Source organism: Oratosquilla oratoria, chromosome 11, assembly GCF_046742065.1.
Source record: "Oratosquilla oratoria isolate Oo_2021 chromosome 11, ASM4674206v1, whole genome shotgun sequence".
In the NCBI taxonomy this organism is placed as follows: Eukaryota; Metazoa; Arthropoda; class Malacostraca; order Stomatopoda; family Squillidae; genus Oratosquilla; species Oratosquilla oratoria.
Genome location: NC_134787.1, coordinates 62565472 through 62582971, shown reverse-complemented (window position 1 = coordinate 62582971; position 17500 = coordinate 62565472). Strand labels below are relative to the sequence as shown.

At 37.6% G+C, this 17500-nt stretch overlaps 1 protein-coding gene across 2 annotated transcripts in view; it reads left to right on the top strand.

Moving 5' to 3' along the window:
* The first annotated feature begins 6265 nt into the window (after positions 1-6265).
* The window catches only part of LOC143029863 (band 7 protein AGAP004871-like), a 77727-nt gene continuing 66492 nt past the window's right edge, over positions 6266-17500 (top strand). Inside the window, exon 1 of one of the 2 annotated variants that reach the window (XM_076192987.1) lies at positions 6266-6540. In XM_076192987.1, the coding sequence (XP_076049102.1) occupies positions 6460-6540 (81 nt within the window). In that variant the 5' untranslated portion in view covers positions 6266-6459. The remainder of the gene's footprint in view (positions 6541-17500) is intronic. The other variant, XM_076192986.1, reaches the window with a different exon arrangement.

Below are 17500 nucleotides of genomic sequence, written 5' to 3'. Positions count from 1 at the left end.
CTCCTTTCCCATCACAGCTATATTCATAGTACCTCATAATGGCACAATCAAACCCTCTTCTGCATTCAGCAAACCTCTGAAATAATCTACCCATCTTTCCTTTACCAACTTCACCTCCACTAACATCGGTTCATCTGCTATCTTTACCCTCTCCTCTCTACACGAATAGTTGCCCTTCATTCTTTACTTCTTTCCAAAATATGTATACATTTTCATTTATACTCTTTACCCTCTCCTCTCTACACGAATATTCTCCATTCTTTACTTCTTTCCAAAACATGTATACATTTTTTTCAAAACACTTCCTCATTCTCATACCCAACTCACATTTACCTTCACATTTAGTTTTCCCCAACCTGTGTTTGGTTTCTATCCTCTACATTTTATACTTCTCATATGCTTCTCCATTTCTTTGTAATTAGACTTCACATGATCACTTTTCGTCTGCCACCACCGCCTTCATTTATTCATCCAAATATTTGCTGCATTTATATCTGCTCCCTCCTGTCCACTTCATCCTACATAGAGTTTTTATGGATTCTAGCACTTCCTCCTTGGCGCAAACTTTTTCCCCTATTCTTGTTTCTCTTTTATACTGCACTTCGTCCTATACTTCTCTGCATTTCATCTTGTATTTTCTTTTCCTTTTCATTTAAATTACTCATTTTTCCTCCCCGTCGACTTAAATTCATCTATCAATGTTTCTTCTACCAGATTTAGCTCACATTCTAGTGTCCTTTACCCTGAATATATTTAGGTCCAGAACTCTTCCAATCAACCTGAAGTATCACTGTATAGTCCATTAACGTCCTCTTGACTACCTCTTACCTATCACCTGGTTAGGTACATTTATATTTGTCTCTTTTCTTTATCACTATGCTCGGGGTCAGCCCCTTCTCAATAGGTATTTCTAGCATCTCTATGATAGAATTCTCCCCTGCCACACCATACTTCTCTACTGCTCTATCGGTTCATCTCTTACTCTCGAATTAAGATCTTCCTTCATCTCTACAAATAATTTTTTTTACAAAACTCTCTGCACACCCATATAATTAGATATAAGTAAACCCAGAACGCTTCCCTCTCCATCATAATTTTTCTCATTACCAGGGCAACATGCACTCATGATCCCATATATGCGCATTTAATACATATGTTTCTCCGTTCGGCAAACGGACAACACCAGAAACCTCTGTTAATGATACTTAAAAAGGAGAGTGGGTGGGGATTCCATGGACGAATGACCTTTCCATACAACCACCGAGCTGGGTTCGTTAAAATCACTTTGATAGACCAAACCACAAAGTTAAACGATCTGACATAGAAAAACTTTGGTTACTACGACAGTATTTCACACATTAGCACAAGCGTGTATATATATATATATATATATATATATATATATATATATATATATATATATATATATATATATATCACTGCTGAAAAACGTAGCAACACATTTATAGATCACAGACACCACACTCGATGCAGGAGAAAAAGACTGGAGACGGGAATTCTATATATTTCGACTACTATCTGCAGTCATCTTCAATGGTACAGAGTGGGGAGGGGGATGCTATATTCATACAACACCATTTTCCATAAAAAATAGAAACACTGAAAAAAGATACCCTTACTTAATAATTATCTGTTTTGTTGTACTGCGTGCTTTGTACATCAATGACGTTGGTGGCTTCAAGCCCAGAGATAATGTCCGAAGACCACTGCTCCTTTAAAATATTCATATTGGTGTAACGTTAATTCGAGCATCTTGCTTCTGACATGTTTTCACACTTCACTTTACAGTCTTTATAACCTCACTAAAGAGGCAGCTGTCACTTAAACACAAACGGTGAATGTTAGCTGCTTGAAGGTATAGCCATGTATGAGTACAACTATTCAACTGCTTGACACTAGTGCTCTATCAACTGTTCAGACAGTGTTCACTTGAGTCATATATTTGGAGCAGAGTTTCTTGAAGACTCGGTAATAAAGCCTGAGGTTATTTGCAGTGGAATGGCTTTCGACATCCTCAACAATTCCCCTGACATGTTTCTTATTCCCTTCAAAAGAATCCTAGTCCACCATTTCAAATTTCTCTATTGGCAAAAAAAAAAAAAAAAAAAAAAAAAAAAAAAAAAAAAAAAAAAAAAAAAAAAAAAAAAAAAAAAAAAAATCCAGCCAATCAGACTGTGCAACACGGTTTCCAATGTACTCCTCGATGGCTTTCAGAGTTTAACATTTGTCGTTATCCCACAGAGCTTCAGGGTTTTCAAGGGCGCTAAGCACTTAAGACCAACTGGAGATTACTAACAAAATATTCCTCAGAACACACATTTTCCTTGCATCTCTGTAGAACCCTGCAATTAGCTCTGAAAGGGCTGTGATTACCTCCTTTGCCATACCTCCGACATTACCAAACGAAGTACATTAGTGTTGCTACCGTCCCTGAAACCAAGAACCCGCAATCCTCAATTCTCTGGACATAGAAAGCATTCAAGGGCATCGCTATCGTTCCTGGTTACAGATCTGTAAGAACAAACAAACGTCTCAAATCAAGCTCAACCCAACAATTGTATTGAAGTCACCCAAAACCATAAGTGTGCTCTGCTCTGTAGTGGAAGCACTGGTCGAATACAGAGTCAAGCTTGGTATAGAACATCTTTCCCTCAAGTTCGTAGACTTCGGTAGGGACATATACTACATGAAGCCAAAGATATGATAAACCGCATCTACATCTCTTATCAGTCGAAGTAACCCCTATAGAAACGGGTTGGATTCAACTATGTCTAGTTACCCTCCAATGGTGGCTTCTATTGCTTTGGCCCGATCAGCTGTAGGTGTAACCTTTGATACTGGTCTCACCACTGCCTGATCTCCTTGCCTTAAAAAAAAAAAAAATCATGCAAAGCCTTTTATGTTTAACGGATTACAAGAGTAGTTCGTCCTTCGAGATGGAAAGAATGTTTCATCAAGTGGCTGTACACAGAGATCCTGGCAGAGGCTCACCCCGGGCTTGGTTTGATGTAGTAGTGCCTCTTTTGCATTTAACCCCGGCTCACCGCTGGTCTATTCCAACCAGAAGCGCCGCATCCAGATATCATGTATAGATTATAGATGTATACATAGATTCTCCCAAACAAGAGGTGACTAATCGATGGATTTATAACAACAGGGCAGGACTCGCAGTAATGGTTATAAACTGGACAAATTTAGATTTAAAAGGGAAATAGGCAAAAATTGGTTTACTAATAGGGTGGTCGACGAATGGAATAAACTTAGTAACCATGAAGTAAGCGCTGAAACTATCAGTTGTTTTGAGAAACGATTAGACAGCTTTATGGATGGGGAAGACAGGTGGTGATGGATACGGAGGTGCCTAGTGTAGGCCTTATGGTCTCTTGCAGTCTCCTTCATTCTTATGTTCTTATAACCCATAGGCCAATGGAAAGTATATGCACCCAAGACGTAGCCCAGGCAGTCGATGTTTTATTCTGGCCTGAATAGGACTCCACATGATATCAGATCGTTGTCATATTGTTGAAAAAAAAAAAAAAAAAAAAATCCCCCTCCTTAGCGGAAAATAAACCACACTCACTGACATACCAGGTTATGGAATCGATGGGCTTTTCGTGTTACGAAATAGTTCAATTACAGAATTTTCGTATCATTTCATTCGCCAAATCCTCACCAAGATACATCACGAGTTGGACAAAATATATGATAAAGCATTCCAGTTTTTCCGACAGCATTATGCATACAAAGATAAATATAACTTATTACGAATATTCTAGTCTACAAATTTCATTGTTACAATATACGCGCTGCTAATATTTGTTTTACCATGCCTAATATTTCAATACTTTTTCAACCAAAATGCAAATTTCATAGACGACTCATCACACTTGCGATATCACACGATCTTATAATTACAAAAATATAGTTTGACGAAATAATTTTTAGCCTGTTACGGGTCATGTTGTATAGAAATGTGAAACGATTAACAGTGTTCCTCTTTGGAATCCAGTTATGAGGCACCATGTAACAAACATTATTTAGTAAATAGGTTAAGAAAAAGCACTTGAACATGCACAATTAAGGTCCAATGTCGTAAGCGCGATTGAGTTTCATGGCCGCAAAATATAAATTTGTAGCTTTTGTGTATTATCCTTATATCACTCAACAGAGATAGAGCAACAATTTATTATCATGTAGAGTCCTATTACGGTCCTAAGAGGCCCTAGGATCCGCCATTTGAATGGTCTTACCTACTTTCCATTCTGATGTCGAACGCACCTTTCCCACTTGTCGAAATTCAGTCAGAGACCCGGTTTTGGTGACGACAAATCGACCATTTGTTAATTAGTACTAAGTCATTTAGTACCACAAGAATAAAAAATGTATCCTACTCGATTTCATAGGTCCAGAAATTCAAAGTAGCACCCATGTTCCACAAGAGGAGCTTTGGCTAATAAAAGAAAAAAAAAAAAATGGAATGGTAAATCTGCGGGGATGATCACTATTCCTTGTGTCTGTTCGTTAACATTTCCAACGTACCTCATCGCTGACCTTATCTGATCATTCTTACGTCACCATCCCATTCCGTCCAGCTATTTAGTTTTAGAACATCTTGTATTTCTCCAACATTATTCAAATAAACATGTCCAGCATTTCTCACCACACCATCTTCAATAGGTTCTTCGTATTGCTATTTCAACACCTAACCACGCCGCTACTACAGGGCATCATATAGCATCTAGATCTCTCTATACATTCTTTCACTTATCATCTAACCTCATCTGCATCACGTCTCGAACTCTTTCCTTTCTTACTTCCGCTTTCACCTTCGTCCCGATCCTTTATACCTCTTCTTGTTTATTTTGTCGTCATTCACTGGTGCCCGTTCCAAATCACCAGTCTTATACCTACTCTAACCCGTTTATAATTCACACACACTTCGCATATTTACACTATATGACCCGTCTCCTCACCACATTTCTTTCGTTTTCGCATCACTTCTCCCATCTCCTTGGATCTTACTCGTGTTTTTCTATTAATCCTCCACCCATCTCACATCTCTGCATTGCCCTAGACTCGAACGGTGGGGCAGGAGTCTGTGATGATCTCCCCTCCACGAGGTATCGAAATGTGAGGGTGGTCAATGGGTTTTGTTTGTATGTTTTGATTAGCTAAGAGGAAAAGGCCCTTTGTATATGCATTTGTGTATGTATATTATAAATATATGTATATATTTATGTATATGTAAATGTATACCTATGTATATGCAAATGTATATGTAAATGTATACCTATGTATATGCAAATGTATATGTAAATGTACATGTAAATGTATACATATGTGTATATGTATATTTGAAAAAAATAAAGAAAGATAAATCGAAGGAATCCACCATACCATAAACAGCTTAGTTTTACACTACAGCGCAAATCAGGCAGTCGCGCACCAACGCGACCAGTTGCATGAAACCGATCGCAACGAATGCCTACACTCTGAAAGCAGTATTTCCTGCACGTTTGCCGACCAGCAATTAATTACATGCATTTCTGAATATTATAAGTTCATGCCCATACAGTACAAGGTATACTGCCTTCACAGTTTAGGCATCCGTTGCAACCGATTTCGTGCAACTGGCTGCGTCGGTGTACAAGCTGCCATAGGATTTTTCTTGCTCTAAACAGGGCAGGTAACAGCGTGCAACAGCATTTCCAATAACACAGAAAGCGAAACAGAATGCGTCGATAAGCTGTCAGTTACCTGTTCATCCGCTTACTCTGAAAGATCTTTACTGAATTAATCAATGTTTCACTTCCTTCTACAAGTGATTAGACTTGATATATGCTTCTTTTTGTGTGTAGATGCATATGTTTATACGCATACTCTAATTTCTCCGAATATATGAAAGTTTATGTTAAGTGGATGATTATATTGTTATTGCCTTTGTGTACTGTTGTGTGACGTAATCTCTTGGTGAAACAGTCAAAAGTCGAACTGCATTACATGTATATAGCTGTCGTCACTGCCGTGTGTATGTTCTTGACAATGCTTCTAAAGTTCTTGTGCTTCCTACATCCTAGTCAATCCTTAACCCATGGCTTTCCACAGAATTCCAAAAACCCTTGACCAAATACCCAAGACCCTCCTAATATCCCTTTTTGTTACAATGAGCTTTCATAAGTTGCGAGAAACTCAACAACGTTCTCGAGAACTTCGATTCTACGTTTTTGGCGGATTCGCAGTGATACAATAGCCGAAGGAGGTGTCTACGCGAGGGCGTGAGTGCCAAACGCATCTACTGTGCTCTCTACTCATACACTCACCGCCACTTTCCACCCAATTCATACTCCCGCTTTGGGGCCTAAGAGCTACAGAACACATACCACTCTGAAAGGTCACCGTTGTCCGTGGCGCTTTCACGTTTCCTGCCATTTTACAGGCATGTTTTTCACACTGCCATGCATTGAGACTTCGCGCAAAGTAGATCTTCGTACAGTCACCTTTGACGTCCCGCCACAAGAGGTGGGTCTCATCGAGCACAGTCTCTCCTTTCACCTCAAAAAATAACGTTATCTCTAATCCTTCATTCCCCTCAATTTGCTCAGGTTTCAACTGTATATCCCACTACCTGAAGAAAGAATGAATGTAGTACGAATATACGTATATCACGGTCACTGTATGTAATCCTCTTCACGCTGAAGAGGATCACAGACAATGATCGGGATGTATGTATCTTCGTATTAAATTCTTTCTTTTCTCCGGTAGTGGGGTCTACAGTTCATCTTACCAATGTGTTAAACTTTTTAACTCATTTGCTTAAGTTTATTTGTGTGGTTGCTATACAGTACCAATGAAACAATATCTGTTTTGTTTACGTTTCAGTTCTGCTGTTAACCCTGACCACTGCTACAACAGATGCACAAGTCGTGTATAGCAGTGAAAGGGTTAACATTTTCTGTTTTTGGTCTGAAATTTTATGAATTTTTTATTATTGTAATACCTTTATCATTTAAGATCCTGTAGTCATTAATTTATTTTTGTTATGATTGTTATGGAAACCATATATAAGTTTAATTGATACGAGACATTTGTTTTAAGGATAGGGAAGTGTATAGCACCTTTCAGAATCAATGAAAAATGATTAGGAACTAACATTAAATAAAGTCGAAAATTTTAGCATTTTCGTTACATCCACGAAAATAAGCAAATACGTGTAAACACACACACGCACACTACACTCACACACACGTACACATTGATATTATGATGACTCAATGGGTAAAACCAAGACAAGTTTTAGATCAAGTAACACACCAGTGAGATTAGATTTACTGCATACTGTATCACCCAATGTAAATGAACGTTTGAAATACCTGTGCTTCATTGCAAAATGTGATCATGTATTACTTGAATTTCAACTGGCAAGCAAGTATGGCGAATTATGTGAATAAAATAGATGCAACTTCGGGAAAACAAAATTTGCCTGATTGAGAAATTTCGTAGTAGAAATAGATTGGAGGCTCAGGTAAACAAGAGAGACTCAGAAATGTTGAAGTATTTCTAACTTTTTACAACTTGAGCGCAGAAAAATATGCAAAAATAAGAACGGTAAAGAAAAAGGATTATTAAAAAGGATTAAAAGGCGGCTAAAATGTACTATGATAAATGGAATAAAAAGAGAAAGAAAAATGAAACAATAAAACAACGAGAGTGCAAAAAATTAGAAATGCATACACAGGAATCCAAGGAGAGGAAATAAGGAAAATTGAAATATATTATATATATATATATATATATATATATATATATATATATATGCATATATATATATATATACATGTATATATATATATACATATATTATACATATATATATACATATGTGTATATGTATATATATATACATATATATAAATATATAAATATATAAGTATATATATATATATATATATATATATATATATATACATATATACATGCTAATAAGAACACGGGTACGTGTGTTCACTTATGCAAAGTAGACCACTTGGAAAAATAAACTAACGAAGCAGAGCGCTTTCGTATATTACATCTTCAGTGCAATGAAGATGTAATATACGAAAACGCTCTGCTTCGTTAGTTTCTTTTTCCAAGTGGTCTACTTTGCATATTATATATATATATATATATATATATATATATATATATATATATATTATATATATATATATATATATATATATATATATAAATGATCCTTTCAAACTGCTTCACAGGTTTGTCAACAGTAAACTAAGGCATACAAAACGAATCGCTCAACTAAACTAAATGTAGATGAAAAAATCCACATGAAGACGCAATAACGTAAGATATAATAATGAACAAAACTTTGCAGTTGGATTCACTATTAAAAGTAACATAATGGGAAAGAAGGATGTGACTAAAGAGGTACTAAAGGATATAAATGTGAAGAAAAAGGTTTTTATATCATCGTACCATACACCCAAGAAGTAAGAAAAGCCCCAAAGGCTGGTGGGATTTCTAAACGAATAATAAAGGAATGCTAAGCTGGACAAGCAATAATGAAACCTGAGAAATGATAATTATAAATCGTATTGAGAAAACTATTCAGAAAATAAAAATAATAAACAGGCTTCGTGGGGACTAACTTTAGGGAGTTAGCAAATTATTTCTTTGAAATTTACCGACGGCGACATTATCAAATGCAGAGATAGAATGATGAAAAGAGTAAATTAATTCTACGAGGAGTCATACTCCTCAAATACCACAATTCAATCAGTAAACTTATTTGTAGACGACATCAGAAGTTACAAATGAAGAAATAACATTGGTTCTTGAAAGTATGAAAGAAAGAATATAGTTTTGAGAAGATGGCGTATTTGAAAGACGGAGAGCAAGAAACTAAGATTATCTCAACCACGTACCCAGTATATGTAAAAAAAAAGTTACTGAACTATAGCGTAATGCAATAGTAAATTTACTTTACAATAAAGGAGATCTGAAAGACTTTAGTGATAACCGACCGATTAGTTTGTCATTAAATGTAAATATATTGTCCCAAAGTATTACGCGTAGATTGAATTAACCTTTAGATAAAGACCAGCTAAGAAAATAGGTAAGCTTTGGATTAATCGAGGAAATGAAAAACACAATAAATTGTCCTTTGCTGTTTTAGACAAAGAAAAAATATTTGGCTCGATAAAACAAATAGTGATACACGCTAACTGGGTGGACGTGATTGCATTCTTTTGCAGAACATTTGAGCGAAATGTGGAGTTGTCATCTGACTAAATAAACAGTGAAAAACTCAACAGTGCGAAATGAGTAGAGACTATACAATTTTATTCAAACTACCGATATTTACGGTTTACCTGAAAGAATTTTTTAGAGTTCAATTGGGAAAAGTTGCAATAATATTGAGTGATTTTGTAATCACCTTACATTTGTGGATGAACTTATTTTCATTTTAAAAGGAGTAATGGTTAACCCAAAAGATAAGAGCAAAGCAATTCTAGTCGATGGTGATCGCAATGAAATTGTGAAGTACAATTGGTTAGGTCAGATACTAGAAATAACTTCATAGCACGAAAAAAAAAATGGGTACAATTATTTGTTGGAAAAAGTTTGGTAAAAATAGAAACATCATGGGACACTTAACTTTAACGTATAAAATGAAAAGTTTATAGTTGGTGTACAATGCAAGAATGTAAGAGTTCCAAATTGACAAAACCGATAGAGACAAACCTAGGGAGACGACAGAAAGGAACTTGGAGTTCACTGTTAAAAAACAACACCGAAAGGCAGGAGAAAAAGAGGAATGAGAAAGGAAAAGGTCGTGAAAGATAATAGAGGCGATAAAGTAATGGATTAAGAAATGGACAAGCAAATCATACAGAACGAAGAAATAATAGAACAAAGAGAAATGAGAGGCGTGAATGAAGAAAAAACAGGAGAAGGCGTATAAGAAGAACCTGAGAGTGGAGTGGGAGGGAGTGAAGGATTGAGTAGAACTAGGAGTGGAGGAGGAATGGGGACGGTTCAAGGAGGGAGTCATAAGGTGTGCAAAGATGGTGTGTGGAACAAGAAGGATGGGAGGAAACAGAAGGAAGGGTAGTGAGTGGTGGGATGAGGAAGCAAAGAAGGGTGTAGAAGAGAAGAAGCAGGCTTTCATAGACTAGTTACAAATTAGGACGAGGGAATCATATGAGAGATACAAAATAAAGATAAGAGAAGTAAAGCATATGATAGAGGAGGCAAAGAGGAGAGCAGATGTGAAATGGGGTAAGAGTATGACAGAAAACTTTGAAAATAATAAAAAGATGTTTTGGAAAGAAATTAAGAGGAGAAGAGGAGAATCAAGTAGAGAAGAAAAGGTAAAAGGTGAAGATGGAGAGATGATAATGAAAGAGAAGGCAGTGAGAGGAGGGTGGACAGAGTATTCTAGGGAGTTGCTAAATGTGAAGGAGGATAGGGAGGGAAAGGTAGTTGCAGTGGGAAGCACTAAGGAAATGAGAGTGATGAGTGAGGAAAATGGAGGAGAAATAAGGAAAGATGAAGCGAAGGCAGCTGTTAAGATGATGAGAGCAGGTAAGGCACCTGGGTTGGATGGATGCCATGCAGAATGTCTGAAAAAAGGAGGTACAGTGATGGTGGACTGGCTGGTGATGTTATTTAATGTTTGCTTAATAGAGGGTAGAGTGCTGGAGGACTGGAGTAGTGCCTATATAGTTTCACTTTACAAAGGAAAGGGGGACAAATGTAAGTAGTTTCAGAGGGATCAACTTGTTAAGTGTAGTTGGGAAAGCTTATGGAAGGGTCTTGATTGAGCGGATTAGGAGAGGAACAGAGGGAGTAATTCGTGAGGAACAGTGTGGGTTTAGGACTGGTAGGGGTTCTGTAGATCAGTTTTTTGTGGTAAGACATATGTGAGAAAGCTATAGGAAAAGGTAAGGATGTTTTTGGGGTTTTATGGATCTGGAAAAGGTTTATGATAGGGTAGACAGGAAGGTACTGTGGAAGATATTGCAGATATATGGGATAGGAAGAAAGATATTAAGAGCAGTCAAGAGTTTTTATGAGAGTAGTAGAATTTGTGTTAGGATTAGAAATGGAGAGAGTCAGTGGATTGAGGTAAAGGTGGGACTTCGTCAGGGATGTGTTATGTCGCCCTGACTGTTCAATTTATACATGGATGGGGTAGTGCGAGATGTGAATGCAAGGGTAGTGGGTTAGGGATTGGAGATGGTTAAAGAAAATGGAGAAAACTGGGACATAAGACAGTTGTTTGCTGACGACACTGCACTTGCAGCAAGATCAGAGGAGGGATTGAGGAAGTAAGTAGCAGAGTTTGAGAAGGTGTGCAAAAAAAGGAAGTTGAAGATAAATGTGGGTAAAAGTAAGGTGATGGGATGTACAAGGGGAGAAAGTGGCAGCATACTGGAAGTGAATATCAAGGGAGAGAGACTGGAGGAAGTGGATAGTTTTAGATACTTGGGTGCGAATGTGGCAGTCAAGAGAGGAGTGGCGGTGGAGGTAGAATGTAGATTGAGAGAAGCGACTATATGCCTCGGGGGATTAAAAAGGGTAATGAGAATGAGACATTTGGGAATGGATGCTAAGAGGAGATTGTACGAAGGAGTACGGATAGCACTGTACGGAACAGAAACATGGAACATAAAAGAGAAAGTGAAGGAGTTTGATGGTGTTTAAAAGGAAATGCCTGAGAAGTATAATAAGGGTTACTAGGCTAGATAGAGGGAGGAATGAGAAGGTGAGGAGGAGAACAGGGGTGGAAAAGGAAGTTGGGATATAGCGTTGATGAAACAGTATTACGATGGTTTGAACACATGGAAGGAATGAGTGAACAAAGATTAGTAAAAGAGGTCTGGGAGGCACAGGTGGAAGGAGTGAACATGAGGGGTCGACTTAGGATGAGATGGATGGATGGGGGTAAAAAGGGCATTGGGAAAGAGGGGAATGCTGGTCGAGGAAGGACGGGAGAGGACAGATGATAGAGGGGAATGGAGATTGATTGTGTATGGATCATGCTGTGATGCATGAGGGGGAGTGGGTGGGGGATCGGGGGTGAGAGAGTATGTATGAGAAATAAATTGACGCAGCCCGAAGGGATTTCTCCCCGTCTTCTCCTTTTCTGCAAGAGATGAGAGAAAGGGGGTCGCCGATTTCATGAAGCGGCTTTGCAGTGGATGTGCTGTGTCTCGCGAAACTACTTCTGACCCAGTTCAGTACAGAAGATGCTGGGAAGACCCGTCATCCAAGAGGTGCCAACATAGGAAGGAAAAGGAAAGAGGGGAGTGGAATATGTAGGCGATTCAACAGGGGGGATTGGTTTCTATGCCTTTGTTTTTGGGCTACCTCCTCTGTAAAGGGAAAAAAGCAATGTATATATGTATGTATGAATACGTATGTATGCATACACATTGTATGGTGTATTTATGTATTGTGTATTTTTTGATAGATATGTGAACATATGGTTGTATACATATTGTGTGTCTTATTATATATTTATATAAAGTTAGGATATTGGGTGGGTGTGTGTGTGTGCGTGTATGTGGGGGCGGGTGGGAGTGCGTGTTGCGTGGGGGGGGGTGGGGAGGGGCTCTGATGACGTGTGTTGTAGATATTGAAGTGTGTGTTGTGTTGTGTGTGTGGGGGGGGGGGGGGGGGGGTGGGGGGTGGGGGGGGGTGGGGGGGGGGTGGGGGTGGGGGGTGGTGGGGGGGGGGGGGTGGGGGGCTGGTTGTCATGGGGGTTTGTTTTCGAGAAGTCGCGGTGGCGTTTCAGAATGGGTGGTGGGGAAGAGGGTGTTGTCTTTATAAAGTAACATGGGGGGTGGGGAGGAGGGGGGGGTGGGAAGGGGGGCGGAGGTGTTTATGATTGAAGGGTGTGATGTGTGTGTGGTGTGGTGTTTTGTGTGGTGTAGTGGTGTGTATGTGTGTGTGTGTGTATGTGTGTGTGTATATCGTGTGTGTGTATGTGTGTTGTGTATGAGGAGTGTGTGGTACTGTGTGTGTATGTGTATGTACATGTGCGTGTGTATGTGTATGTGTGTATATGTGTGTGTACTGTATATGTATGTGTATGTGTGTGTGTTATTTCTGTGTGTGTGTGCCTGTGTGTATGTGTGTGTGTGTGTGTGTGTGTGTGTGTGTGTGTGTGTGTGTGTGTGTGTGTGTGTGTGTGTGTGTGTGTGTGTGTGTGTGTGTGTGTGGTGTGTGTGTGTGTGTGTGTGGTGTGTGTGTATGTGTGTGTGTATGTGTGTGTGTGTATGTGTGTGTGTGTGTAGTGTATGTGTGTGTGTATGGTGTTTGTGGTATGTGTATGTGTATGTGTGTGTATGTGTGGGTGTATGTCTATATGTGTATGTGTGTGTATGTGTGTGTGTATGTGTGTGTGTGTGTATATGTGTGTGTGTATGTATGTGTGTGGTGTGGTAATGTGTGTGTGTATGTGAGTGATGGTATGTATATGTGTGTGTGTTTATGTGTGTGTGTGTGTATGTGTGTGTGTATGTGTTGGTATGTGTGTGTGTATATGTGTGTGTGTGTATAGTGTGTGTTTATATCGTGTGTGGTGTGTGTGTATGTGTATATCGTGTGTGTATGTGTGTGTGTATGTGTGTGGTGTGTGTGTGTGTGTGTGTGTGGTATGTGTCTGTGTATATGTGCTATGTGTATGTGTATTATGTTGAGTGTATGTCGTGTGTGTGTGTGTGTGTGTGGTGTGTATGTATGGTGGTGTATGTATGTGTGTATGTGTGTGTGTGCTGTATGATGTGTATGTGTGTATGTATGTGTTTGTGTGTGTGTTTATATATGTATGTTGTGTATGTGTGTGTGTGTTTATGTATGTATGTTGTATGTGTGTGTTGTATGTATGTATGTGGTGTATGTGTGTGTGTTTATGTATGTATGTGGTGTATGTGTGTGTGTTTTATGTATGGTGTATATGTTTGTGTTTATGTATGTGCTGTATGTGTGTGTGTATGTGTGTGTGTGTATGTATGTGTGTAGTGTGTGTGTGTGTGTATATTTGTTGTGTACAGTATGTTGTGTGTGTGTATCTGTGTGTGTGTGTGTGTGTATGTATGTGTGTATAGAGTGTGTGTATGTATGTTGTGTATGTATGTATGTGTGTATGTGAGTGGTGTGTGTGTATGTATGTGTGTATGAGTGTGTGTGTGAGTGTGTGTATGTTTGTGTGTATGTGAATGTGTGTGTGTATGTTTGTGTGTATGTATGTGTTTGGGTGTGCGTATGTGTGTTGTGTGTGTATGTATGTGTGTATGTGTGTGTGTATGTGTTTTGTGTGTGTATGGGTGTACATGTTAGTGTGTGTATGTGTGTGTGTAGTATGTGTGTGTGTATGTATTGTGTTATGTGTGTGTATGTGCTGTGTGTGTGTATGTATTTGTATGTATGTGTATGTGGGTGTGTGTGTATGTGGGTGTGGGTGTGTGTGGGGGTGTGTGTGTGTGTATGTGTGTGTGTGGTGTGTGAGTGTGTTGTGTGTGTGTATGTGTGTGTGTGTATGTGTGTGTGTGGTAATGTGTGTGTGTGTGAGTATGTGATGTGTTGTGTGTGTTGTGTATGTGTATTGTGTGTATGTGTGTGTGTATGTGGTGTGTGTGTGTGTGTGTGTGTTATGTAATGTGTGTATATGTGTGTGTGTGTGTGTGTGTGTATGTGTGTGTATGTGTGTGTGTGTTTGTGTGTATGTGCTGGTATGGGTGTATGAGTTTGTGTATGTGTGTGTATGTTTGTATGTGTGTGTATTTGTGTGTGTATGTGTGTTTGTGCATGTGTGTGTATTTGTGTGTGTGTATGGTGTGTGTGTATGTGTGTGTGTATGTGTGTGTGTGTATGTGGTGGTGTGTGTGTATTTGTGTAATGTGTTATGTGTATGTAGTATATGTGTGGGTGTGTATGTGTATGTGTGTGTATATTGTATGTGTGTATATGTGTGTGTAATGTGTGGTGTGTGTGTGTTTGTGTGTGTGTATATGTGTGTGTGTTATGTGTATGTGTCATGTGTGTGTGTGTGTGTATGTGTGTGGTTGTGTGTGTATGTGTGTGTGTGTGTGTATGTGTGTGTGTGTGTATGTGTGTGTGTGTATGTGTGTGTGTGGTGTATGTGTGTGTGTGGTGTATGTGTGTGGTGTATGTGTGTGTATGTGTGTGTGTGTGTGTATGTGTGTATGTATGTGTGTTGAGTGTGTATGGTGTATGTAGTGTGTGTGTATGTGTATGTGTGTGTATATGTGTATGTGTGTATAGTGTGTGTGGATGTGTGTGTATGTGTGTGTGTATGGTGTGTGTGTATGGTGTGTGTGTGTTTGGGTGTGTGTGTGTTATGTGTGTGTGTGTGTGTGTGTGGTGTGTGTGTATGTGTGTGGGTATGTGTGTGTGTGGTGTGTAGTATGTGTGTGTGTGTGTGTGTGTGTGTGTGGTGTGTGTGTGTGGGGTGTGTGTGTGTATTTGTGGTGTGTATATGTGGTGGTGATATGTGTATGTGTGGTGTATATGTGTGTGTGTATATGTGTATGTGTGTGTATTGTGTGTGTATGTATGTGTGTATGTGTGTGTTGTATTGTATAGATGTGTATGTGTGTGTATTGTGTATGTGTGTGTGTGTATGTGTGTGTGTATAGTGTGTCGTGTGGTGTGTTTTAATTGGTGTGTGTACTGTTTAGTGTGTGTATGTATGGTATGTGTGTGTGTGTGTGTGTATGTGTGTGTGTGGGTATGTATGTGTGTGTATGTGTGTATATATGTGTGTGGTATATGTGTGTGTGGTATTTATGTGTGTGTATGTATGTGTGTGTGTGTGTTTATGTGGTGTGTATGTGTGTGTGGTGTGTGTGTATGTGTGGTTTGTAGTATGTGTGTGTGTATGTGGTGTGTGTGTGGTATTTGTATGTGGTGTGTGTATATGTGTGGTGTTGTATATATGTTTGTGTATATTGTGTGGTGTGTGGTGTATGTATATGAATGTGGTGTGGGTGGGTGTTGTGTGTGTGTATGTGGTATGTATTGTGTGTGTATATGTGTATGGTGTGTGTGTGTAGTGTGTGTGTGTGTGTGTGTGTGTGTATGTGTATGTGTGTTTGTGTCTGTGTGTGTATGTGTGTATGTGTGTGTATGTGTGTGTATGTGTATATATGCGTGTGTGTGTGTCTTGTATATATGTTTGTGTGTATGTGTATATGTGTGTGTGTATGTGTATATTATGTGTTGTGTATGTATGTATGTTTATTGTGTATGAGTGTATGTGTTATGTGGTGTGCTATGTGTTTGTATGTGTGTGTGTATATGTGTATGTGTAGTGTTATGTGTATATATGTGTGCGTGTATAGGTTGTGTTGTGCTATGTATATGTGTGTGTTATATATGTGTATGTATATACACCGTGTGTGTATGTATGTATGTGTATGTGTGTATGATATTATATGTGTGTGTTTAGTGTATGTGTATGTTATGTATATACTGTTGTGTGTGTGTATATATACTGTGTACATATGGGTGTATGTGTGTGTGTATAAGTGTATGTGTGTGTGTATATGTGATATGTGTTTGTGTGTGTGTATATATGTGTGTGTATGTGTGAGTGTATGTGTATATATATATATATGTTGTGTGTTACATATGCTGTGTGTCGGTATCATGTGTGTGTATATGTGTATGTGTGTATATTGTATATAGTGTGTATATATATGTGTATATACACGAACATGTATTATTACATATACACTTTTTGATTATAAATATACATTATATTTATATAAATATATTATACATTATAACTTACATTGATTATATATACATTCTGTACACTTAGTATTGATCATTTAACTGTTATATATACATATCACATATACTATATACATATTGATCATATTATTATACAAGACATATATACACATATACATATTATCTTAGTGATTTGTCATATTACAGACACAATATACATACACATATACATACATATTATACATATAACATCATATATACATACCCATATACATATCTTATATATAGATTATATATATATATATATATTACTGTATTATACATATATATAGACTATATTATATATAATATATACACTGTATATACATTATACATACATATACATCATATATATTTTATACTGTATATATACATATAATTATATATAATATATACACTGTATATACATTATTACCATTATTATTATATATATTATATATATATATATATAATATACTATTATATATATATACCCTTTATATACATATACATATATTATATATTTAGTATATATACTGTAATTACATATACATATTATATATTATATATAGATATATACTGTATATACATACAGTCCATACTATTACATTATATATATATATATATATATTATTTACTGTTATATACGAATACATTATACATATATATATATATTATATATACTGTATATTACATA